This window comes from Excalfactoria chinensis, chromosome 8, assembly GCF_039878825.1.
Source record: "Excalfactoria chinensis isolate bCotChi1 chromosome 8, bCotChi1.hap2, whole genome shotgun sequence".
Taxonomy (NCBI): domain Eukaryota; kingdom Metazoa; phylum Chordata; class Aves; order Galliformes; family Phasianidae; genus Excalfactoria; species Excalfactoria chinensis.
The window spans coordinates 14439991-14466730 of record NC_092832.1 but is presented as its reverse complement, the minus strand read 5'-3'; the positions used below and the strand labels follow the sequence as shown (position 1 = coordinate 14466730).

General features: G+C 41.9%; 1 protein-coding gene across 2 annotated transcripts; it reads left to right on the top strand.

The window, feature by feature from the left end:
- The first annotated feature begins 120 nt into the window (after positions 1 to 120).
- Positions 121 to 26495, top strand: EDEM3 (ER degradation enhancing alpha-mannosidase like protein 3). Of its 2 annotated transcripts, XM_072342923.1 has the most exons (21): positions 121 to 453; positions 2545 to 2590; positions 5843 to 5943; positions 7251 to 7290; positions 8620 to 8732; positions 9414 to 9567; positions 10859 to 10993; positions 11605 to 11710; positions 12271 to 12368; positions 13417 to 13542; positions 14080 to 14163; positions 15240 to 15323; positions 15648 to 15772; positions 16447 to 16612; positions 18202 to 18356; positions 19125 to 19278; positions 19825 to 20019; positions 20725 to 20890; positions 21323 to 21508; positions 22364 to 22411; positions 22983 to 26495. In XM_072342923.1, the coding sequence occupies exons 1-21, from the start codon at positions 290 to 292 to the stop codon at positions 23387 to 23389; spliced, it is 2853 nt and encodes a 950-aa protein (XP_072199024.1). In that variant the 5' UTR covers positions 121 to 289; the 3' UTR covers positions 23390 to 26495. The 2 variants fall into 2 exon arrangements, with proteins under 2 accessions (XP_072199024.1, XP_072199025.1); XM_072342924.1 differs by lacking the exon at positions 22364 to 22411.
- The last annotated feature ends 245 nt before the right edge of the window (positions 26496 to 26740 follow it).

Genomic DNA, 26740 nt, shown 5'->3' with positions numbered 1-26740 from the left:
TTTTGTCCACGTCGCCCCTTCGCGCCAGGTGTGCCTCTGAGATCACGTGATCCGCCGCGACCTCACGTCCGGCCGCTCCGATTGGCTGAGCGGGACGGCGCGTGCCGGTGGGACCCGGAAGCGGAGGTTAGAGGCGGTTTCCCTGGCTACGCCAAAGGAAAGCGCTGGGCCGGGCAGGGCCCTTCCTCCTGCGCGTCTGCGCCGGGAGCCGCGGCCGCCGCGCCACGAGGGGCGGACAGCGGGAGGAATGGGCCGGAGCCGGGCCTAGCGGCGGGTCAGGCGGACGGCCATGAGCGGAGCTGCGGGCTGCCGGGGCGGCGGCGGCGGGGAGCGGGGGCCCCGCTGGAGGAGACCGTGGAAGCTCCTGGCCCTCGGCCTCCTCTCCGCCTCCTCAGTGCTGGCGGCCGCCCCGGGCGCCGGAGCCATGAGCAAGGAGGAGAAGCGGCGGTTAGGGTGAGCGCGGCGGGGCCGGGAGCGGGCGGCGGCGGCGGCGTTCCTTCGGCGTGGCGCGGGCCGGGCTTCTCGCCAGCCACGGCTCTCGCGTCCCCGGGCGCTGCCTTCGCTGGCGGCCGTGCCCCCGGGCCGCGCCGGCGGGTGGGTGTCCTTAGGGGTAAGGCGGACGGAGGTGACTGTGAAGCCGCGTGGCGGACGTGTTTGTGGAGCGCGTGAGTGGCCGATGTCGGGGAGGTGAAGATGTGAGCGTGTACGTGTGGTCCTGCCCAGTGTCGGTCTTTAAGGTGAATGACAGCGAGCCTTTACATCTCATAACGTGTGGGGAGCTGGAAGGGACCTACAGGGGTCCTCAAGTCTAACCCGCAGCACCACCCAACCCTATGGCTGAGAGTGGTGTCCCGGCTCTGGGCTGTGCCTACTACACTCAGCCTGTGCTGAGGGTAATCACAATACGGATCTGTGCGAGAGGCCCAGGATATGCCTCAGCCAAAGTGCAGATCACAAAACCAAAGGGAATGACTAGAAGTTGGAAGTGCGTTTCTGCATTTATTTGCTTAAAGCAGTGAGATCACATGCGAATCTTTTTAGTTAAGTATTTGGGGAGGACCGTCTCTTCCCCTGAACTTTGATGTTCTGAGATAGAATCATAGATCTGTTTGTTTGCCTCTAAGAAGCTGGTTTGCTTTTGGTGTGGGTGTTAGTTGAAGGATAAAGGCTGCAATACAACCAGCAGTATGTCGCACTGTGTGGAGCAGCATTGCTCTGGCAGACCTTAGATGAACTGCACATAGCGATTTCCATGCGTTGCTGGGGCAGCTTCATCCTTCACATCAGCTGCAGAGCAGCGCTGAAGATGCGCTGTGCTGCCTTTCAGTTATTAACCATTAGAAATAAGCTGCTCTGCAACTGTGGTCATGTTTGCAGTTGGTGAGGTTTTGCAGCGTGGGTTCTCAGGGTGCTCACAGTGAATCACGCGTGTTTTTTCCTCACGCGTAATGAGTTTAAACTTTACTGTTTGGTTTCAAACTGTCGCATTCACAGCTTGAATTCAGGGCATCTGACGTCCCTGCTGTGTGCCAGTGACATCCCGCTGCTCGCTGTGTCTTGTGTCAGTTACGAATCCTAGCAGGCACTCTGTGTATCTGCTTAATGACATGATCGTGACAGTGATGCTTTCTGCAAACATCCCATATATTTGAATTGCAGATAGAGAGTCGGGAGTTGTGGGCAGCTTCCTGGGCATTGAATCAAAGAGCAGCGTTGTGTGCTGAGAACCTGGGCTCGGGCTGCATCTGCAGGTCATAGTGAGATATGTGGCCCCTGAAGCAGTGGGCACTGGAATCCCATCCATTCCTCCCATGGCTTAATGCACTGGGGGAGTGGAAATTATGGCTCCGCTTCTGCTCATTGAGTAATCAGTAATTTAGACCATAATTCCTGTCTCTTTTGTGTTTGGTCTTATCAGTGGAGGTTGTCAATGATGTAGGTGTTAGCTTAGAAATCAACATGCTGTTTTACCTTGTAGGGCTCCTTTGTCAAACAGGTACAGTCAGAAGCAGTGCTGCCTCTCTGAGAAACAGCACTGCTTTGTATAGCAGCGCTTCTCACCTCGACTGCTTTCCTAACATGTAAAATAAATGTGTCTACAAGAATCTTCTTTACCATGTGCTTGCCAAGGCTCCTGACACAAGGAAGTACCTCGTAACTTATCTGAATCATGGACAGGAATTTCTGCTGTGTCAGTTGGTTTTAGTGTGGGTGATTACGAGAAGAGCATAACTGTGCTGGCTGTTGCTGAGCCAGGAATGTGTTCCATGTCCAGCTTCCATGTGTGTTGACACCTACAGCTGCTTAAGAGGAAGCACCGGGGACCGAAAGAGAGTCCTCATGTGAAACACTTCAATTCAGGTTTGGTTTAGAAAAGCCTGAACAGTAGCCAGATTAGGAAAAACTATTTTGCCTTGTAGCATTTACACTGTAGCTGAAACTCAGGTGCAAAATGTATTACATCTCATTGTTCTAAAGCGGTGTGTTAGAGGATGTTGTGGGGCAGACCACTAATGCTTTTTTATTTCTTGCTTTGTTTTTTAGAAACCAAGTGCTGGAAATGTTTGACCATGCATATAGCAATTATATGGTAAGGAAATGACCTGTTTGCTTCTTCTTTTTGAACTGTTATGGCTGAGCTGGGAAAGAAAGCCACCTTCAGTACAGTGATGTTCTACAGAAGCATCAGGAGGCTATTGGGGAAAGGAAAGCTAAAATAAAGGAGAGCGTCTGTGTACCCTTTAGAAAGAGCTGGACAGATCTTAATCAGGAAGAGAGACGTCAGAAGAGTTATGGTGGATTTCAGATTGGTTGCTGGGAACTCTGTAGTCATCTGATCCTGGAGAATATGGGTGGTTCCTGTTTATTCTGTGGGTAGAAATGAAGTCAAATACTTTTTCTAAAGGAAGATAATGTTAGATGCACTTTGGTAGCTCTTGTACAAACAAGTATGCTTTGTAGAACAGAGCAGGAAAAAAGAGGGTTTGTTTTCTTATCTATGCATTCTCTCCTCATGATGATGTGACTGGCATATGACAGCAAGCCATGCTTGCTTTGGTTTCTTCTCATATGGCTTGTGATTTTCTGAGCAGGTGTCTTCATGCTCTCGGTATGCAGAGCCAGTTTGCAATCTAATCAGCTTTGAAATAGGTTAGCTTAGGTTAGATGTGTTCAGGAATGAAGAAATTACTTGGTGCTCTGACTTTCTCAAGTGAATTATTTTTAAGCATGCTCTGAAGTAGTACATTACTGGGAAGAAGCTGTACACGTGGCTAATATACAATGTGTTCTCACTGAGTTTAGCAAAGCAATCCTTGTGTTCTTTGTGGCTGTGGCAGAAACCTCTCTTTTCAGTTGCACCTGTTTCTGCAGGACAGACGTGTCAGTATCGTGCCACGTGTCCCAACTTCTGTATCATGACTTTACTCTTTAAAACATATGGAAGCTTAAAAGTTTATCAAGTATATGTATGTTATCAGTGGCATAGAATTAAAAGATAAGCAAGAGTATTTTCATTAGTTCCGTTTCCCTTCTTAACACGAACTCTTGCTTTTGGGGCACCTTAGCAGTTCAGTTAGCATCAGGGTTTTTGGCAGTGCTTTTTAGCTTGTTACCTGGGTCTGTTCAAGTCACTTGGCTTGATTTTTCTAATCACAGTCTGAAGAAAAGCTGTTAGGGATTCAGCCAAATTGGACAAAAAAAGTGTATGGCTGTAGTAGGGCTCTGTGCTCCTCCTGTTATAAGCTGGGAGCTGGTACATGTCTCACCACATCTGAAGCAACAAAAGTTCTAATTAAGGAGAGAAATGACTTCAGCCATCCTGGAAACTCTGAAGCCTAAAGGATATTTGCTTGTCATGTAGGCTGGAGCACTGAACAAACAGAAGTGTGGCTTGTTTGTTCAAAGCTGAAGAAAAGATTAGGGTGTTGGACTTGATTCTTACAGCAAGAAAATAGTGTATTTTTGCAGCTACTTCTGAAACAACCAGCTGACAGGCTTTCCTTTTTTGTTTCTATTAATAAAGTGCTGTAGAATTGAGTTTGCCAGAAGACTGAAAATTCATGTTTGCATGCATGGGGATGACTCCATGTTGTAGGTGCAGCACCAGGAGCAGTGTCTTTTTTCCTTATCCAAGTACCAAGGTGCACTGAACACACGGTCCTGATTTAGGAAATGTGATCATCTTTCCCATCAGATTGTGCTGCATTTCCAGAGTACCCACAGAGCTGTGTTTGTACAGTAATTCCCTGAAGATGCTTTTTGAAACATGTGTAATATTTTGTATTTCATAGCAGTCTCCTCCTCCCTTTGAGATTACTTTAAGGCGACAAGTTAAAAGCTGGAGATCACTTGATATGACAGCCTTTTCCTATTCTAGATAGTTTAAGTGAGCTTCTGTTTTCCCAAACCCTTCTGGTTCCTTATGATGTAACCTAGAAGCCTATTTTCTCCTTTTATTATCCCATCTTTTCTCTATAACTTAAGCCTTTTCTCTAACTTTGCTTTTGTCATGTCCTTCTTTAATCTGTTTTTGTGCTGAGCACTTTGCACAGATATTCGGAAACATCTGAGCTGTGTTAACATGATCTAGATTCTGGCTTTTGTAGTTGTGCTTGAGGAGAACAGAGAGTCGTGCAAAGACCCAAATACTCAGGTGGTAGATAGAGAAACAAACTGTCAGTTTCAAAGATCTGCTTATTTATAGAAGACTGCTTTTCCTTTGCCTTTTTATTTCATGTTTGAATATAGATATTTTTTTACTGTATATTTGGATAGGTTTAGAATATGTTTACTTACAGTTTCAGCTGCAATAATTTAACTTTTTTAACCTGTGATGTTAGTTACTCAGTCCGTAAAATAGTGCAGTGCCAATTTCCTGATGGCATCAAGTGGGCTCTGTCACCACTGTAGGACTTCTAATGGAGAAGCAATTCCTTGTGTATGTGTTTGTTTGGGTTTTTTTATTAGGTCTGTGTAAGATTCACCTTTCTGAATGTTCTTGGCCCCTCCTGCAGTTTTTCAGTAAATCTCTCCTGCTGCACAGTGATGAATCTCATATTTGCATACACTTCATGTAATAGCCCATTTTGGTGGCAGCTTAAACCTACAAGGCTTACAGTGACTCACAGTACGAGCAGGGATTTACACAGTGTGTTTGGCTTAAGGAATGGTGCCCTGCTGCTACTTCTGCCTCCGTGGCAGGAAGTCACATTACTTTGCTGCCTGCTCTGTAGGGTGCTTTCCTGAAAGGAGTAGCCATTGCATTTCCTACACATCTGTAGCAGTGTCCTGCTCTTCAATTGGATGAAGCTTTTAATGAGCTTGGTCTTATGAAGCTTTTTTCTGAATGTTACCTTTTGTTCTGCTTTGTGTAGTGACTTAATGTACTGCTTTACCTTCCAGGTGAGTTCTCTTATCTGTCACTGTTTGTGACCCTGAGTCGCTTATGTTCACCTGGAAAAGTTCCCAAAGTGACTTTGAGGTCTGATTCCCTCTGATTTGTCTATGAAATACTGATTCCTTAACAAAGCCTGAATTACTTACTATGTCTTCAGCTCATCTTCGAGACAATTTCTGCCTAAGAAATGTAATACATTTCATATGTACCTTGTTTTTGAAAACACAGCTGTTAATCCCAATTAGTGGTGAGTTGTGGGTATTTTTTGGCTGTGCTGTTGGTTGTTTCAGACTTCTTTGGGAGGTTAGAGAGAAAGGTCCTGTTGCTCTGTTCAGCTCTGCAATTTATTGTAGTGCAACAGAATTGGGTTTCCCTTTAGCAAGCTCTGATGATTCACTGGAATGGCTGTAACGGTTCAAACTATCTTCCCTTGTTTCCCTGCAGGATCATGCCTATCCAGCTGATGAACTCATGCCTTTAACTTGTCGTGGACGGGTGCGGGGTCAGGAGCCAAGTCGTGGGGACGTGGATGATGCTCTGGGAAAGTCAGTGTTTGAAACACTTAATATCACATCTAAACCTCTAGGAATCTACATGCAGCTTGCAGCCTGTAACACTTGTCCATTCTGTTGACATACCCAGCCAGTTATTTGTTGAAATAGATTCTATGGGGACATGCAGAACAGTAATTTATCTCAAAAGTTCTCCGATGAAAGGGAGAAAAAAACTATTGGGAAAAAGAAAACATACACAGTTGTTTAACTTCTTCCAGTTAAGCAGAAATGGTGTTTCTGTTTCTCCCATTGTTTTAACAGATGTGGATTTGTACCTTAATCAGGAAAAGAGAATTGACCGCTGATAAGATAATTAAAATATATGTATATTCTACAAGTGTTTTCTGTTGCAGAGCTGTTTAAGTGTGAGCTCCCATCTAAAGTGTTAGTGAATGTATCACAGCATCATAGAATCACTCAGGTTGGAAAGGACCTTCAAGGTCATAAAGTTAAAGCACAACCTAACCATGTAACTACTAAGTGGGGTTATAAGGGTTGATTATCAGCTTCACAGTAAGCTGCTATCCATTATGGCGGCCTTAGAAGTGATACTTAAAATACTTTCATTAGTAGAAGGCTCTCAGAAAATGTAATTAGTCAAATGTTCATCACATGCATGGTAGCCTGAGGCCCTTGCCTGAGTGTAAACTGTTATTTTAGATGTGTAGATTCTTCATAATTCTTCTCTTAGGATAGGTTGTAATATAACATACTGATCCTTTAGCCAACAAAATGTAGATTTTAAATCCTCCAAGCTAAACTGAGCAATCAGAGCCACAGTTTAATTTCTCTAGATGTTTCTAATAGATTTTTTTTTCCCACAAGTGTTGTGTATATGTGGACAGTTTGTGTTCCTAGAGCAAATACTTAAAAACAAATAGCAGCAGATGATGGTTTTATTGGTGTCCTTCACCAGAATGACATTAATCAAAGCCAAAGTGCTTGAAGGTAACGTGTTTTATGCTATTGTGTCATTTGGGTTATTTTTGATTGCATAGAAAACTTAGTCTACAGATTCTTATGTAGTATTCTAAATAAGTAATTTTTTCTATTATTTAATAAGTCAACATTCTTCATTTTAAAAAGGAAAGGTAAGGGGAAGAGGTTGAAAAAGACTTTGAGTGATGATGGGTCTTTCTTTCAATAGATTTTATTGGAGAAAAGAAAAATGCTAGCAGTAAATAAAGGAATCCTTATAATCCTCACTTCCGTGGCATTGCTTTTAAAATTGCTATTAAATGACATAATTTTTAAATGCACACGTTTATAGTAAATTCATTTTACATCTTATTTCATAGGTTCTCCCTGACCTTGATTGATACGTTGGACACTCTTGTGGTAGGTTTGATTTGTTCATTTCGGTAAAACAAAAATACTGTCTTCTGGTGTTTGGACCTGACTTCATATTTGTTTTGTTTAAGAAATACATCCCTTCATCACCTGTGATCTTTAGTTATCTGTTGGAATTGGCCACCACTGTGGAAGTTCCAAGTGTTGTGATGGTGGTGCTCAGAATTCATTGCAAGAATACTATAATACTTCCTCTGTATTTCACTGCTGCTTTATCTTTTCTTGGGCTCTGTCTTAGAAATGTAAGCAAGGTTTTTTTTATCCATTATAGCTTAAAGTAACATTCTAACTAAGAGATGAACGCCTTGACTACCTACTGAGGTGGTTTTCTTGTTTGTTTTCTTATTTTCACATACACATTTTGTGGATGAATATGCAGGGACTTAAATGCATATTTAAGAAGTGCACCCTGGGCATGTATGCCAGGAAGTGTTGTCACAGCTTCTTCCTAAAAGATGCCAATTGTCAATATAACACTTTCAGTTAGACTTCAGTCCCTTTTTGATGTATCTTGTAGTCATAAATTAGATTTTGGAAATTAGGGATCATTTTTGGCCACTCACATCTCCTGGCAAACAGATCTAAAGCTCTGAAAATCCTGACTGCACTGACTTGGTGTGTGAGTCATGTAATGCTCCTCTTCTGACAGCTCTTTTCTCCTCGTGATCTGCTGTGAGATGACCTTTGGCTGTCCCTGAATCATAAAAGTTGAAAATGCAGAGTCTGTTACTCTGGGATTATTGGGTTCTATTCTTTCCTTGTCTCAGGGCAGGATTAATACTTGCTGGATTTAAAGGCACTTACAGTAATGAATTGGATAAGTCACAAAAGTTCTTAAAGATGGATTTAAAAAGTCAGCATGAAAGCAGACCTGTAGGAAATGCTGGAGCTGTTCTTCAGGCGAAAGGAAAAGGCTGAGAGGAAATTCAGAGATCTTAGGATGTGGATTAGATAGGAGGCTCCTGTTCCACTGCCTCCAGTTAACAGCCCAGTCTCTGCTTGCACTGTTGGTGCATCCTGGTGCACTGCAGTTACGCTGTGGGATAGAAGAAGGAACACACAAACCCCTGGGTAATAGTTAAGATATATTCTTAGCAACTTTATTCTTGTGCATAATACTTTCATTTGCTTTCTTCTATCTCCTAAGAAAAGCAATAGTAGTAATGTCTGTTCACACTGTATCAGAGTGTGACCAGAATACCAATGTAATGTGTCTGAAATGCTTTCCTTTTTAAACTGTTGCTCTTGTTCTTCCTCACTGTGTGACTGCATAAAGCTGTGCTGGAACCTAAACACTTGGTTATGTTTGTATTCCAGGTGTTAAATAAAACCAAAGAGTTTGAAGAAGCTGTAAAAAAAGTAATAAAGGATGTTAATTTGGATAACGACATAGTTGTATCTGTCTTTGAAACCAACATAAGAGTCCTTGGGTGAGTAATTTTCACATTTTCAGCATTCTTTACAACTCTTATTTCTAGTTAAATGTCCTTAAGGCATCCCTCTATGCTATGTCACCTCATCTAGAGTAGTTGTTCCTTTGTCAGTTAGCATAATTCAACACCTGCCCTAAGGAAGGTTTTAAGATGCTAGGCAGGAACCAATGCAGTGGTACTGAATCAAGCTGACCCCATCTGACTGCTGCAGGCGCAGCTTCTTTGATTAAAAAGAACCTATGTGTGCTGAAGGAGCAGTGTTTTGTTGTAATGGAAACAGTCGTAAAGATTGCACTGCTCAGTACTTGGTTTAATAGCACATTTTAGTGCTATTTTGGCACATAAGGTAGGAAGCTATTTCAGGTTGGAAGGGACCTGTGGAGGTCTCCAGTCCAACTTCCTGATCAAAGCAGGTTAGCTCTAAGCTATATGCAGTGAGAGGTGAAACAACTGTGGATGAGTTGGTGATTTATCTGTAGCTTGGGAGAGTCCTAAACAGTAAGAATTGCTCCCAAAATACTGACAGCTCTTCTTGATGGTAGTTGCATCTGCTCAGCCTTCCTGAAAGCTGTGATCATAGCCCAGTTATTTACATAGTCATCTACGTCACAGAAACTGTTGCTCTGCTGTTTAGATGGATGTACCCATTAAGCTGTGGATGTTTTCTCTTGTGTTTAGTGGTCTCCTCGGTGGGCATTCAGTGGCAATTATGCTGAAAGACAAAGGTGAATACATGCAGTGGTACAACGGCGAACTTCTGCACATGGCAAAGGAGCTGGGCTACAAGCTTTTACCTGCCTTTAACACCACTAGTGGTCTCCCTTACCCAAGAGTAAGTTCTGTGAATTCTGCAGTTCAGAAGTACTTCCATAAACAAAAACTTCTGTTGTTTAGTTTTAATCTCAATTTCTACAATGCCTTGCATTGTAAGATAAGGATAAGATTAAGGATGCAGGAAAATGAAACAGCTTTTGGTGCTTTGAACCCTGTATTGGTTGTTAATATACAGATGGTAACAAATGTACAGAAGGAATAAGCAAAGGGAAACTCACCAGTGGTGGTGCCTTGGCTGAAGAAGCTGGGGCAGTCCTCACTGGGGAGTGATCTCCAAGAGATGATGCCTCAGTGGGAGTCAGCTCTTAAACGAGGTCTCAGAGGGGATGGAGTTGAGCTCCACCCCTTCCAGGAGCACAGCTACATCACTCTCACCTGTGCTCCCACAGCTGACCCCACACTTGCCTCAGCTGATTAATCTGAGGTTCAGGCTGTGATTACCAATCTCCCATACAGAACCCTCAGGAGCTCTGATAGTTCTAGTATGCGCTGTTGTGTGTAAATAACAAACGTAGAAATATCATCTCTGCTGTCTGTTGATTTCTTGATCCTGTAGCCACCAGCAAGTAGCTGAGAGTGATTTTTGTTTTGGCACATATCTCTCAGCCAGTGAAAGACTAACCTGCAAACACATGAGCACAGAACTGGTTTATCTTCATAGTCAACACCTGATCTTTAAGAGGGCAGATGTAACTGGGAAGCTGTAATTAAAAACATTCACTTCACAAAAAATCTGTCATCATATTAAAAAGAAAATCATGGTATGCTTTGAATGACACATTCAGGTTCAGCGAATCAACATTTTTTTCTACTGAAAAGGTCTAATGCAGAATTATTTGGTGTTTCTCAATATTCTGGTGTAATGGCCCTCTCTTGAACATACCTGGTACAAAAGCAGGTCCATCTGCTGGTACTCCCTGCAGCCAGGAGTACTGAGATGTTTGCAGAGCTTAATTCCAGGAGCACTTCTGATGGTCTGAGTTTGGGTTTTCAGGTAAATAGCTATGACTTGATTATCAGGATTGTATTCTTTAATCAAATGTCCAGTGAATCATGCCACAGATCTTTGGCTATTTTTGTCTTTGTTCTGGATGATTTTGTGTGTGTATTTGAGGTGGCAGTACATGATGAAGCAGAGCAAAATTGAAGGTGGGGGTTGTGGTCTTTTTTTTGTCTTGAAAAGTGTGTGGATCTAGTTGCTCTACAGATGGGAATGTGAATTCTTTCGACACTGGTGTAAATTCTTGCAGCTAGTAAAAATGAAGGTAACAATCTCTGCTTTTCTCTAGGTTAATTTAAAGTTTGGTGTAAGACATCCAGAAGCACGAACAGGAACAGAAACTGATACCTGCACAGCTTGTGCAGGTACCTTGATCCTTGAGTTTGCAGCTTTAAGCCGATTCACAGGAACATCTATATTTGAGGTTTGCTTGTTTTGGTCTCTTGGTTTTGGGGGTATTACATTTATGTAATTTGGAATGAGTGCATATCTTAAGAGTTCTGCAGAAAAGGTCTTCATGCATTCAGGTTTGTGTTTTGGGGCTTTTTATTTTTAGCAGTGTTCATTTGACATTCTTTGACATACAGGAAGTGATTTTGTTTGAAAGTAATTATAATAATACAGAATTGAACAACAAACAACCTGCAGAGTTTAACTATAGGATGCTGTTTACGTAGTTTTGAGATAAAGGGGTAAGGGCAAGCAACAGGAAAGTGACCCGTTTTGTGGAGGTCCATGAGATATTTGTATCTGAAAATGCAACTTAAAAAGGGAGGATTAATCACTCTTGTGCTATTTTTGCCATGTATCCTGCTAGTAGTCAGCATTCTGCAGGCATTTTTGTACTGCCCTTCTTTGAATTGTCTCTTGGTACCTGTCTAGATAATGTGCTCACTCATTTTCAATGTTTGCCATTTTGTTGAGATTCACTGTTAGGTAGTTAGTAACCACCCTAGCATCTTAATTTCAGTAGACAACAACAGTCTTTATCTATGTTCTTCTGTAGTTTCTTTTAACAGTGTTCTGTTGTTGCAGGAATACGCACGGAAAGCACTTGACTTCATTTGGGAAAAGAGGCAGCGCAGCAGCAATTTGGTGGGCGTTACAATTAATATTCACACTGGAGACTGGGTTCGCAAAGGTGAGTGCGATTCTGAGTCCAGGCTTAGTGAGAGCAGGTGGTTTTGGCCAATTTTTTCCCCCTTGTGTTTATGTAGACTGTTTAAAAGTGTTAATGGGATGGGCACTTGGAGCTGCGTACTTGGGAGCAAGAGAAACCTGCTAAACTCTGAGGCCTTACTTTCCTCTGAAAGCATACTTCGGTTGAGGAACTAGTTTCCTTTGTTTCAAGGGTGTTCTCTGATTCACTTTAGCGCTGAGGTAGGAATGTCTTGAGATGCACATTCAGAGATCCTGCTATAAACACACGGTGATAGTACAAATAGGACTGTGGTTGTATATGGCAGTCAGTAGAAATCTTTTTATAAGAGAAAAGCACAGCCAGCTTAAACGCATGTCTGTGTTGTTTTGTGTGTTGGCATTGCCAAGTCTTTAGTATCTGCATCCATCCACGCCTTAATTCTAGTTACAGGCAGCTTTTCCTTTTACTGAAGGTGTCTTTAAAATAAGAATGAAGTTATGTGAATGTACTCATGTAGCTATCTAAAGTCAAACCAACTTTTCATTTTTTGCTGTTTCTAGATAGTGGAGTTGGAGCGGGAATAGATTCATATTATGAATATTTATTGAAAGCCTACGTCTTGTTGGGAGATGACAGCTTTCTGGAAAGATTTAACACAGTAAGTCAACACCTTGCTCAGGGTTGTTCCTCCTGTTCTGCCTAATGTAAAACTAACTGTGTTGTCAGTCATCTGTGTTGTCATCTGTTAGCCCGTTATCTTTAGCAGAATTTCTGTGACTTCTAATGTCTGTAGTGCCAGCTCTTATTAATGAGCTTGTGCTAATCTGGGTTGATCTGTCCCCTCAGCAGCTACTGTAACCGTAGCTAATGTAGGTAGGAGTCTTCTGGACTGTTTTCCATGTTTCCAGTGTGGGAGAATTTGTATTTCAAGGTTGTTGTGGATGGTATAATTCTGAGATTTCTTTAAAGCAATGAAAAGGCTTCACGTTATGAATCATGCTACAACTTCTGTCCTGAATCGAGAAAATCTAAAAATAAAACCCACATCTTTCATTGTGTTGCAGATCTTAAGGTCCAGCACACATTTAGGTGTATTTACTTAGATTCCTAAGTTTGTAATTCAGTAACTCCATCAGCATTTTTTCATTAGAATATTCTTTCTTTTGAAAATAGCAATATTCAATAAAAGCACTTTTTTTATCTTAAAGTCACAGAACCATTCAGGTTGGAAAAGACCTCTAAAACCATCTAGTCCAGCCATCCCTTGTGCCATCAATATTGTTTGCTAAGCCAAGTATTTCAGTACCACATCTATCCTTTCCTTAAACACTTGGGTTGGTGACCCCACCACCTCCCTGAGCAGCCTGTGCCAATGCCTCACTCACTCTTTCTGAGAACAAATTCTTCCTAATATCCAACCCTGACAACCTACTTGTTTATGACACGGCTGCTGAGTTTCCCTTCCTTCATATGTTACTTGGAAAATGTGACTTGAGTTGCATGTGTAATAAATACTGTGGAGCAGTGCAATACCTGCTACTCATTTTGCTTGTGAAACTTGAAACTAATAGGTATTGCCAAATGCAGTAATGATTGGGAGTGTCGTACTCGTCCTTCCATTGACATAGAATGCCACAGGGTTATTTATATAAATCTGTCTTTTGTAGCGTGTTGATAATATAAGCTTGTTATTTTCCTGTTGTCAGCACTATGATGCCATAATGAAATACATTAGCCAACCACCTCTCCTTCTTGATGTTCATATTCATAAACCAATGCTAAATGCTAGGACCTGGATGGACTCTTTGCTAGCTTTCTTCCCAGGACTGCAGGTAACGTTTAAAAACCCATGTATGGACTAATTTTAATAAGAAGGGAACAATTAAACAGACTGGATATATAATGAACAAGTCAAGCTTACTCATTTGGTTTTCAAAAACACCGAATTGAGATTTCTGTACTCAGTTTCTATGCTGTGATGCAAATTGTGCATCAAGAAAAGCACATTCATATGATTCTCATCCTTCACTCCGGAAGACACTTGAATTAAATTGCCTTTTTAGTAGGCTAGGGACAAACTTTCTAGTTTATTTGCCTGTTAACATCTTTAAGACAAACTAACTCATGTTTCCACCAGTTGCCTGAAAGAGGTAAAGATCCTTTTTCTACGCAGGCAGAAGTCCTCATGAGCTCAGGGGTTTGCTTAAAAACTTCTTAAGGATTATCAATGCCTTAGAATGAAAGAGGGTAGTATTTACAGCGTGTATCTGCTGCAAATGTAGATATCAGTGTGCAGCATGAGTGTGCCTAAATGCAAATATTATTTGTAAGTGTGATAAGTTCATGTTGGTTTTGTTATTGAATTTTAGGTACTGAAGGGTGACATTAGACCTGCTATTGAAACTCACGAGATGCTGTATCAAGTTATAAAGAAACATAACTTTCTTCCTGAGGTAAGGTGATTGGGGTTTGATCATGTAAACTAATTCTTAATTTGAACAGTGCAGATATTAAATTGAAACAGCAGTGGGTTATGTATCGTTAAAACCAGAGGCTCACTTGCACGACGTTCTTATGCAGTTTACAGTTCTAATGACAGCTGTTTTGAAGATGAAATGTTGTCATTTAGCTAGGCTGTAATTAGCACGGTAATAATGATTAATAATTGCTGAGACTTGGCATTTCAGCTTTTCCAAATTGACTGTGTCTCATTTCAATTTGCACAGTTTCTGTAAGCAACGTGTAGTTGTAGCTGCTTCAGAACATAATGGCATTAATTCTAAAGATCCTTTTTTCAGTGTGTTGTACTCAGAAAGGAGATTTTTGGGAGATCTCTTAGTGGTGTTTAAGCCAATATGCCCTTTAGCATAGGTATGGTTTAAACCCTTGTATGAACTAGTAATTAATGTAATCTGTCACAGAAATGCCAGAGGATGTTAAGAGTGAATGGATAGAACAGGAAACTTTCAGGTTACTGCCTTCTGGTCTCTGGCATTTCTTATGTTAGAAAGAATTGCTTACAATCTGTCACTCTGAAATGACACTTTAATGTAGTGGAAGTGTCAGGTGGTAGGTGTATATGCAGATATGTATATCTGCTTGGTGTCTGTAACAGCCTTGCATCAGACTTCTCTGCCTGGATTGCAGCAGTGTGCTTGTGCAGGTAGAAGAGTTTGAAGGCTGCATGCTCACTTCTGGGACTGGAGCACAAACTCAGGTGGCTCCTCTTGCCTCCTGAGAGCCCTGCAGACTGCACTCTCAAGAGGCTGGATGGTGTCAGGATTCCAGTGCTGGCACATCTTAATCTCATTTGTGCTAGATGTGCTACAGCACTGTGTTAGGTTTTGACCTGAAGTGTACTAAGTGAATAGCAGTTCCAGAGGTTGATACTGGGCCTTCAGTCCTCCACTGGTGTGCTGTAGTTGTTGTAATGGAGTTAACGTGGATTTCAGAAGACACTGGTGTGTTGTTTTATTCTTGTGTTTATTTCTGACCATTTATTTTGGGGGGTTTTTTGGGTCTTCCTCAGGCTTTCACAACAGACTTCAGAGTTCACTGGGCTCAGCATCCGCTAAGGCCTGAATTTGCTGAAAGCACTTACTTCCTGTATAAGGTAAAATCACTTTCATTCTTCTTGTAACCTGTTTCCAGGCTATTCAGTAATACTTCCAGATGGATGCATTATTGGTATCAAAAAGTTTTCCAGAAATATCATTTTGTACGTGTAGAATTAAAAAAGAAAGACATTATTTGTCAAAAGATCATACTTTTAAAGCTATTTAGTTTTTCTTGAGCTCTCTGGGGGATCATCTAGAGACTCGAGTACAAGAACTACTTTATAATTTACAGAGCTGCAACTAATGGCTTGGACTTCTGTAAGCACTTTCATGTGTTTGCCTGAGTGCATCTGTTTGTTTGTTTTCTGTTGTTTTAATAGGCTACAGGGGATCCTTACTATCTAGAAGTAGGAAAAACACTCATTGAAAACCTAAACAAGTATGCAAGAGTACCTTGTGGGTTTGCTGCAATGAAGGACGTTCGTACAGGAAGCCATGAAGACAGGTGAAAACATTTGTTTATTTGAAAATCCAGTTACCTTTCTGATGAAATTGAATTAATTATTTCTGAAAACGGGCAAATTACTCATATTGAGGTCCCTTCCAACCCAAGCCATTACAGAGTCACAGAATCTCAGGTGGAAAGTACCTCAAGAGATCATTGAGTCCAATCCCACAGCAGCTAAAGCAAGTTCCCTACAGTAGGTCACACAGGTGGGCATCTAGATGGGTCTCAGATACCTCGATAGGAGACTCCACAACCTCTCTGGGCAGCCTGTTCCAGTTTTCTGTCACCCTGACTGTTAAGAAGTTCTTATTCATGTTAGTACAGAACCTTCTGTGTTCAGGTTTTAGTCCATTGCTCCCTGTCCTGTCAGTACACACCACTGAGAAGAGCCTGACCTCATTCTTTTTGCCTCCCACCTCCCTTCAGATATCTATCAACTGATCAGGTCCCCTTTCAGTCTTTTCCTCATGTGGGAGATGCTCCAGGCGCTTCATCATCTTTGTGGCCCTCTGCTGGACTCCTTCTAGGAGATCGCTGTCTGTTTTGAACTGGGAAGCTCAGAACAGTTCTATGATTGACAACCAACTCTGAAGTTATCAGTTTTTATCAAAATCAGCAAACTATTTCAGTAGTTGTACTAAAAGGGCCTCTGTTGTTTGTTTTTTCCATAGGATGGACTCTTTCTTCCTGGCTGAGATGTTTAAATATCTTTACCTGCTGTTTGCTGATAAAGAAGACATGATTTTTGACATAGAAGATTATATATTCACTACAGAAGCTCATCTATTACCACTCTGGCTTTCCACCACAAACCAAACCATCTCTAAAAAGAATACAGTAAGTAACAACTCAGTTTTCCATGAGCCCTAATGGTGCTTTGGAGCAGGTTGTTTGTTTGTTTGTTTAGAGATTGGAAATGGAATAGAAAGGGGAATTTATAGTACACTGTTTTTTGACACTGAAGGGGTTGCAAATTTAGTTTGAAAGGATGCCATTATAGCTTCTGACATGTTAGATTATTCCGGTCCATCTGATATACCTCTATTACGTACCTTTAAGAACATAGGTTTATAAATCAGCTCTGCCTTCCAAAATGCCCTGTGGTATTCAGATGGTGCCATGAAGAAGCATAGAAAGTCTTCTCTTTGAAACTTCTGTCCAGTAAGGTGGTGTAGTTAATCTTACAGGAATAAGTATGACTGGTAAGCCTAAGCAATAACAGAGAAGATGTATACGAGGGTGTGTGGGACAATGTCTGAGAGGCTGTGAAGGTGTTTTACTTTAAAATGAATGTGTGAATTTATTTTTGATGTAAACATAGTGCTATTAATTAGAAATGCCTGTGAGGTAATTAGTGGTAGCAACCCAGTGTCCAGAAAGGTTATATCCAACTGTGCGGGAACTTGCAGTGTGTTACAGGCCTTCTTTCTTCAGACATGCCTACTGTTCATCACATTAAGCGGATAGCTACTTTTAAGTGTTTATTCCAATAAGCTAATAGCCTTTTAGGTTTTGTTGTTTAGGAAACCTCTAAATATTTGGTTTTAATTGTAAATAGGGTATTTTTTTAAAGTAAATAAATACTACCTTTAATTTTAAGCAGAAAAGTTAACTTATCCAGCTATCCAATGCAAAACTTAGAGGAGATTAAACACGTCTCTGGGTCTTCTATTTCAGATTATTCACGTGATTTCAGATTATTATATTTGCACATTCATTGTGTAAATATTAACTCCTGATCTGACATCAGTTCTGAAAACAGAGATTAATCCTTATGCCTTCACAGGCCTGCAAGTCTGTATCACTCCTAAGGAGGGAGAACATTTTGTCCATATGAAGGTTTTCAAGAAGGCACAAGTTTTCTTTCTATGTAAACCTGTTTAAACTTCATGATACATGAGTATTATTTTATGAATGAAATAATTCTTCTTCCATGTTATTTAGAACATCTTTTTACTTAAGGGAGAGGTGAGACTGTCTTTGTAATATGAAGGAGGAATTGCCAAAGGCTGCAGCTGGTTCAGACAGAATCAGGCAGTACCAAATGAAGTTGTTACTGCTTCATCTAATTGTCCAGCACCAAGAGCTGGGACATGAGCTGTCAGCAGCAGGCTTCAGGAGTCCTGTTTGCTGGTTGGTGATAAACTGTTTCTGTCAAAATCAAGCTCTAGAAACTGGATGCAAGATTGGCAAATTACAGATTAGAACTATTGCACTTATCCCCAAAATTGTGGTGCATTTTCATTGCATGATGAGGCGTGGAAGAATAATGTATTCCTCTTTTTGGTTACTGGGTGGTTATTGCATTCAGCTGCTCTGTGTCCTGAGTACACAGGTGGCTCAAGGGTAGGTCTGTCTGTTGATTTTCTGCTCATAAAAATGTAACTTGCTTTTTTTTAACTTGTGATCTGCATCTTCTGTTTCAGACTACAGAATACACAGAGCTGGATGACAGCAACTTTGACTGGACCTGTCCGAACACTCAGATCCTCTTCCCAAATGACCCAATGTTTGCTCAGAGTATTCGTGAACCTTTGAAAAACGTGGTGGATAAGAGCTGTCCTAGGAGTATTTCCAGAGCGTAAGATGAACGTCTTCTGTCTTTTGTTAGTATAGCAGTGACTAGAACAGCATCTATTAGGCCTGGGAAGAAAAACTTGAGGTGTATTGGAGCCTTGCTGTGCTCGAGTTTGTGTTCCTTCTGGCTATGGGAAAAAAAAATAGTTCTGTTTTTTCCTGACTTCTTCAACAATGTTTTGTTCATTTCTATTAGGAATTAGTGAACCTGTCAAAACAAAAGGAGCTTTATTGGCTGTATGCTCCAAGTGGGAATTGTAGCCCAGATATTACTGTAGCCAGGAAATGCATCTCCATGATTTGTCAATTGAGATTCTGTAGTCTCTTGTGTACTCTTTTCCTCACTAAGAAAATAGTGCTGCCTTATATCATTGTGTATATTGTGAGGAGTTTAGGGCAGCCTGTTAAAGTTGAGGAGCCTTGTTGTTTTGACCACCTCTTTGATATTTATACTTAATAAGTAAAACCATGTAACAAGAAAACTGTTTTTACCCAGTTTTACAGTTATGCAAACTGTTTGAGAGGCAGCATATGGCAGGTTCTTACTGTCAACATTGCATGTTCTTTTTTTTGCAGCAGGAAATCATCAAGGATGTAAGCAGTCTTGAAAAAAAGGCTGAGAAGTTGCTGTCTGTTGAAATTTGTGCTTAACTTTATTCCAAGGAACTCTAATAGCGTAATGCTAGGCATAACTTGGGGAGGCTCTGTAAGAGTTAAGGTTCAAGATTAATCTGATTTTTTTTAATGCTGCTTTAAAATATCTTTTTCTCAGAGAAGAGAGCTTGGGAAGTGGACCAAAACCACCACTGAGAGCCAGAGACTTCATGGCCAGTAATCCTGAGCATTTGGAGATACTCAAGAAGATGGGAGTCAGTTTGATTCATCTTAAAGATGGAAGAGTGCAGTTAGTGCAACATGCAGTGCAAGTAAGACCCAACAGTGCCACTTCTGAAAACTTCTGATAAAATCATGCTGACTGATATTTTAGAGCTCAGGAGGGGCAGTCTGACTGGAAAGAGGGCATGTGAGGTGGATATGCAGCTGTATTTAAGCAGGTTTATGATTGTTAAATCTTGCCTCAGTAACACTTAATCTTCTATTAAATTAGGTGCTCTGCTTCATGTCAAAGTAACATAGCTAATTGCAATGTACTTAAAGTATGAGGTTTTCAGAGTGAGAGATTTCTTTCTGTTTGAGATCTACTCACTGATATGTTTTCAGTCTGCACTGTGGTGGAGATGTTAAGAAGTCAAATCAGGGAGTGAGTGCCCGGAACCTCCACTCCATATGTTACATAGCACTAAATGCTTGCCTGTAGCATTGTTTTGTTAAGTAAACAATGTAAATCTGAGTCACTGAAGTACCAATGTATGTACTGTGGTCCGAGCAAAGCTAACTTCAGCTTTGTTCTCCAAGCTTGTTGAACGCTTACAGAGAAACTGTATTTATTTATTTATTTTTTAACAACTAAGGCAGCAAGTTCACTCGATGCTGAAGACGGCTTACGGTTCATGCAGGAAATGATTGAACTCTCCAGTCAGCAGCAGAAAGAGCAGCAGCTACCTCCTCGTGCTGTTCAGATAGTTTCTCATCCATTCTTCGGTAGAGTGGTCTTGACTGCTGGACCGGCACAGTTTGGGATGGATCTATCTAAACACAAATCAGGGGTATGTAAGAATGTATGTTATTTTTAGCTTTCTGTTGCTTTCTTTATTGTTTAAGCAGAAATGCCATGATATTGCAGTTGTGAGTATTTCAGGGTGGCCAACTAGAGGGTAATTAAAGAGGTTAAAGTGACAGGATAGTGCAATGACAGAACAGGGTCTTTTAGATGAGTGGCTTGTTGATCCACTCCAAGTCATCAGTCATTTAGGATTCAGTGCACATACACAGTAAGACTTCGAAACAAATTCATATAATCTGCAATGTGTTTCTCAAGAGGTATTCAGTTATAAGGGCTGATTTTCCTGCCATGTCAGCAATGGGTTTGCAGAAGCCCTTTTAGAGTTACATGAGCTTCAGTAAAGGGTAGAAAGAAGAATAAATTGTCAGAGAAGCAACAGTTCCTGTTGGAAGCAGTAGGAAAATCCTGTGAGATTCACTGGGTACGGTGCAGCCCCGTAGGTGAGTCTCAGCCTAGTGGTTTACAGACGGCAGTTCACAAGTACAGGCAAAACATGCTGAGTACAAGAGTTACGTTTTCATGTGGCCGTTCTTTGTTTTTTAGCTGCTGAGGAAGATTGCCTGTGCTGACTGAGGACACCTGATGCATTAGATTAACTGAAGGAAATAAAATGCTTAGGAGTCTTTGGCAAGCTTGAACCTACTTCTCTAATTCTCTTGTTTTGTTTTGATTTTGTTTTTCCACTCAGACAAGAGGATTTGTTGCAACCATTAAGCCGTATAATGGATGCTCAGAGATCACTAATCCTGAGGCAGTGAAAGAGAAAATTGCCCTGATGCAAAGAGGCCAGTGTATGTTTGCTGAAAAGGCACGAAACATTCAAAAAGCTGGAGCAATAGGAGGCATTGTTATTGGTAAATAAAGCTTTAATTTATGTGTAAATGTAACCTGTGCTTTACACATTTGAAGAGACTGGAAAGCTGATAAGGCTGGTAAACTCACTGAGATGGTGATACTTCAGCACAGAAACTGTTTTCAGTGGATAAAGAAGTGTTCTGTTTATGTCTGGTTGTGCATGAACAAATCATGGTGGGTGACCCAAAAGTTGTTATGCTAAGGACCACTGAATGTTAAAACAGAGGACTGGGGAGAACTTGAAGTACAAAGTAAATGGGGAAAAAATGGCAGGGGGTCAGAGTACAAAAATTAGCTTTTTGCAACCAATTTCCCATTTTCTGCCCGGTGTCCTCCCAGATGCCTGGGCAGTAGGAAGCTACTCCAAGTTTGTAGCTGGTCTGTCTAACAGAAGGGGTGTGCTTGCTTTGTCTTTGTGTATGTCTGACTAGATGACAATGAGGGAAGCAGCAGTGACACAGCTCCTCTCTTCCAAATGGCTGGTGATGGAAAGAATACAGACGATATCACAATCCCTATGCTCTTCCTCTTCAACAAGGAAGGAAATATTATACTGGATGCAATTAGGGAGTATGAGGCTGTGGAGGTGCTCCTTTCTGACAAAGCAAAAGATAGAGGTAAGATAAAAGGCTTTTTTTAATGCAGATTTAGGTTCTGTCTGTGCCACGGCACAATGCGAGATGTACAGTACTTATTGCTGTGGCTGCCCAGAGGTGTTCTTTGGTAACGTCAGTTTTCTCTGACCTTACTCTTAGTTCTGATAATGGCTTTCATATGATAAAACTATGTTGTCGTGTCTTCCTCCTGGCCTTGCCCCCCTGCGTTAATGTTCACATCCAGAAATGTTATCCATAAGTTAAATGTCAGTTTGAATAATAAGACAATGCAGTCCTCCAGATTCTTTTTGAACCTTCTTTGTCATGATTTGCTTTGAAGTAGTATCAGAAATAGTGCAAGTGTTTCCAGTGCCCTACATTGTAAGCGCCTCTCACTTATTAAACTCCCCAGTGACATTCTTGGTACCCAGAAAGAAAGAGGCAGCTATTGAAATTATTTTGCCTGTCTAACCGCTTTTCAGTGGCTATCATGAGAAATAAAGCTGCTGACCTCAGATGTTTTGCAATTGGTCTGCATATATAATACTAGAAAATTACGAGCTAATACATTTCAGATTGAAATGTTTGCATGTGGCAGAAAAATTGCTGGGTTTTCCATTTGAAAGCCTTCCTTGTAGCGCTGCTTTATCCATGCAGATAAACCAGGAGCAGCACTAATTTTCTGCACATTTGTAGAGGAGACGCACTGAAAGCTACAGTATTGTATTTTCATAGGTGCTACCAATTCCTCTTGTTCATAACTATGGCGAAGCTAACATAACAAAATACTAAATGCAAAAGATAGTTCTGCGTTTGAGAGTTTGTAATCCATATATGCTTCTTCCCCCTTCCTTGTGCTTTCGTTTGGAATCCCAGCAACAATCTTTAAAGGTAAAATGATTCCAAACTACATTATTGATAGCAGTAAGTATCCTGTATTAAAATGGCATACGCAGTTAAACTCCCTAGGGGGCTTGCAATGTTAGCATCCTGGATACTAGTTGCAAATATTAAGCTCCACGTAAATTTGTGTGCTTGAATTCAGGCATTTGCTGTATAGTTGTAAACTAAATCAGCACTAGAGACATCAGTGTTAGTTGTCGTGAATGGGGATGTGAGGAGGGAGGCCACAGCTTTGGCTCTTGTAATTCAGTTTAGCAAGCATAAGTGCATCTCCCACTGCCATGGGTGTGTGATCCTGTCTAGGAGTGCCTGGAGGCCTGGCATTAGGCAGATAGTGGAGTATTTGCTAAGTCAGAAATTGTGACTCAAGTTTGAGGCTTTAAAACCAGCCTCTCTAGATTGCTAGTCCTCTCTAGTGATTGTTTGCCATCCCCTCCCTCTGTAATATATGTTCCTTAGTTTTCCTATCAACAGAAAGTTTGCGCTTCCTTGAGGAATAAGGTCAAAGGAAGTAACTTTGCTTTGGAACTACGCAGTAGAATGCTTCCTTCCTGTATTTTTCAAACTGCTTTCTTTCTCTCCTCTTTCAAAGAATTGGAAATGGAAACTATGGACCAGAAATCATCTGAAAACGAGTCACACCAACAAAATTCAGAAGAAGCTTCTTCAGCATCTCAAGATGTTGGTACAGTCAGCGAGGAGCCTGAAGAAGGAGAAAGCTCTGATGTTTCGGACCCTGATCCCTTATCTCTTGCTCAGGCAGACAGTGACAGCGTTTCCACTTCAGATCAGGATTCCTCCATCCCTGGACTTGGTGAGGCTGGCGCTCCAGAGCCAGCATGCACACAAGGGGATGAGCAGCCTCAGGTACAGCAGACTGAGACAGAGTCAGACTCCAAAGTTAACTGGGACAATAAAGTTCAACCTATGGAATCCATATTAGCAGACTGGAATGAAGATATAGAAGCATTTGAAATGATGGAAAAGGATGAACTATGACTTGTAGTAATAACTTATTTGCTAGTAAACAAATGGAGAACTCTTTGGGTAGCAGTGAGGCCCTGATAACTGAGAACTAGAAAACATATTCAGTATTGTGATGAGCAACCAGGTTTCACCTGGAAATTATCATAGAAATCCAGCACGCGCTCTTTGTTTTAATTTCTCCTGTTTAAAAATGGGAATGTGCAATTGAAGCATTCGTGTGGCCCCACTGCACGGTGCTGTATCCCAGGAGGTTTGCTCAGGGAAAGAGCCTGACTTCTGCCTGTCAGGTGCCCAGAGCTGATGCTGCCTCGGCCTCTGGGAGGCACAAGTTGAGTGTGTGGGGCTGCCAGCACCATTCAGTAGCCACCAGCGGGAGGCAGTGGGACGGCTGCTGCCCTGCTGGGAGCAGAGCTGTGCCTGGTATCCCTGACACCCCCCACCCCTCCCCTTGCTCTGAAAGCCTTCCTTGCTAGCAGTGGGTGAAGTGACATTTCCAGTTGCTGCATCTGCAAGACACAGGTAGAAGCAGTTTGCTTTTGTTCTGACATACTGCACTGAGACACAGCGGCATTGCTCATTGCTCTTTCCATCTGCTGCCCGAAGAATGACCGAGATGGCCTGTGAGTTTTCCCTCCTGCTTAACTTCCAGCTGGTAAAGCTGCACAAACCAAAGGCAGTGTGCTTTGTAAGCAGGTGCTGTCAGGGAATGAGGATGGCCTGGTTCCTTTGGGGCTGCCAGGTTAAGGTTGGCGGTGTGCTGGGAAAGTTACATGTGAAGTGAACATGAAGTGAATGGGGCAAACGTTGAGCCCTGCAGGCTGGAAAACCCAACCTACCCAGGGTGCAGTTTCACCCAGCAATATTCCCTGAGTGCACACTAAGCAGAATTAGATCCACTATAACAAAAACTATTTCTCCAAGTTTTGCCTCTAACAGTAACTTCTTTAGTGCAATGCTTTGGGCAGCGAGGCCAGTGCAGCAGTGCAGTGCAGCATTGAGGGCTGTCAAGCCCATGGCCTGGGCTGTAGCGATGGGAGCAGTGAGGATGGCTGCTGTGCTGCTCTGGGCTTTGGGAGCATGTCCCAGGTGAGTGAGGCTTGGTTGTTATCCCCCTTACTGAAATGAAAGTAGGTTGTTTAGACAACCGAGATGTCCTGTGTCCAAAGAAAACTGCCAAAAGATCATTCAGTTGAGTTACATAAACTGTTTTTAGTTGGTCGTGGCTCAGAGAATTGTTTTATATTAGAAGTGAACACTGCCTATATGCTGTGCCAGACTAGAAATGAAGGTTTCTGTTTGGTCCTTATAGTATTTTTAAAGAAGAAAAGCCCCAATCTGAAGTGCACCTTTCTTTTAGCAATTACGCGTGCTGAATATGCAACTGTTATTGGTACAGCCATACTGTATTTATTTGTGTATACTCCTGTACAGTATGAATGGAAATCCTGGGCAAACTCTGTATACATGTGTACGTGACGGCACTGCTTTCAGGAGCTGCAAATGCACAGGCACCTTTTGGGAGCACGGCAGTCAGAGCCATGTATGTAAGTTGAATGATAACGTTAAATCATTGGAGGAAGGAGGTGATTTGGAGGAGGAAATGAAGAGGTAGCAGAGCAGTAAATAAGCGTCCTTTTAAAAGAAATCAGCTTTCAAATGTAGTTATTCCTTCGCACAAATAACTGTGTGGAGGTTTGAGCTGAGCGCTTGCAGCAGCCGTGATTTTTCAGCTGGGGGATTTTGTATTTATGTGGGTATTTTTGTTGTCATGATGTGGGTTTCTTTACGGAAGGGGTTGGACCATAGGAGCCATAAGTGCCCTTTGTTAGTGGAGCTGTGAGCCCAGCAGCGGGCTGGGTGTCACCCCACAGGTCTCTGCCTGCCCGTACCACAGCAAAGTGCTCCTGTTCTCGGTGCTCTCCAGCACGGACTTGCACCTTCATGCTTGGTAGTTCTTTTGGGGGAAGCAGGGTTATATTTTGTAGGTATTGAGGTCCTCTGATCATGGTGTTAAGACTGTCAATGTTGCAATGCAAGCTTATGGTGGTGCATCTTTTTTTTAACCTGCGGAAAAATTTAGGTGTTAATAGTAAAATTTTCCTACAAGCTGAGCTTCCCTTGGCAGCACAAGCTCACCTCTGGCTGCTCATCCACACCCATCGCTTCCCTCCTCCAGGGCTATGCTTCTGTTCTGCTCTGCTTGGAGGTGACCAGGAGAGCTGCAGCGGTGCAGGGTGGGTGGACAGACCTGGTCAAGGGAAGTGACCCCTTGGGAAAGCAGAAAGGGTGAGGGGGGTGCAGTTCAATTCAGGATGTTTTTATTTGGTGTTTCCTTGGGAGGAGATGGCGCTAGTTGGCCTTCTCATATCATGCTGAAAGTAGTTTTGGTTTTCTATCACTCTCATCTTAAAAAGCAAAAGGAATGTATTAATTATCTTTTGTTTTTCAATCATCTTTTGGAGAGGAGAGTAAGTGTTCATTCCGGGTTGTCTGCTCCAGGTGTGGAGCGCTGCTCATCCATCGTTCATCAGCAGTTGCCCTTCATGTCGGGTGTTGCACATTGGTTTATATAGCATTGAACACTGAATCCAGGAGTCTCAGCTGGGCCCGCACTTGCTCTGTGCCACGTAATTCAGATTTGATCTTAGAGGAATTATTCTCAGTTGTTTACATGCGTTGTTTCTCAATGAAGTCAAAAGCAGAGCTCAGCTTTTTCTCCTCCTCTTGAAGGCATTGCTGGTAGGAAAAGCATTTGGTGAGAGGTAGTAACGGGCCGCGGTGTGCAGAGCCATCACTCAGAACATAGAGAAACATTCTGTGAATGAAATATTGTATGTTCAGATTTTATAGGATTTCTTTCTTTTCTTTTTAGCCAGCCCGATTTATAGCCGTCTATTTTTCTTATGGAAGATGTCTACTAACAGGTGCTGTAACACTTCTGTTGGGTTTCACTGTCTGGTGGTAAGCATATACAATGTTTCTTAAGGGCAACGATGTACTGTGATGTAAAAGATTGGGCTAAAATGTATATAATCCGTGTACATAATTGTGTACTTGATTATAGCTGCTGATTGTAAAGATTTAATAAAATGTAAATATTCTGGTCAAGCTGTACTGGAAAGTTGGCTTCACTTTGTGAGTGCCAAACACAGGGCCAGCTATGTGGAGCTGTTAGTCCTTGTATAACCAGAGCGTGAGGAGATAAGGAAATGGGGGCTGATGCTTTTGCTAAGGGGTAAAAGGAAGGAGAGCTGTAGGAAATGGGAGAGAGGCACTTCCAACAGGCGCTGGCTTCTGTTGCTGTTTATGTAACACAGCACATGGCTCCCGTGTTCATTTCGGGGCCTGACACGGGTGAGCTGA

Coding starts and splice junctions, on each gene's coding strand:
- EDEM3 (XM_072342923.1), top strand. CDS start 290: ATGAGCGGAGCTGCGGGCTGCCGGGGCGGCGGCGGCGGGGAGCGGGGG. Junction 454..2,544: donor GAGGAGAAGCGGCGGTTAGG/GTGAGCGCGGCG, acceptor TTTGTTTTTTAG/AAACCAAGTGCTGGAAATGT. Junction 20,891..21,322: donor AATAGGAGGCATTGTTATTG/GTAAATAAAGCT, acceptor ATGTCTGACTAG/ATGACAATGAGGGAAGCAGC.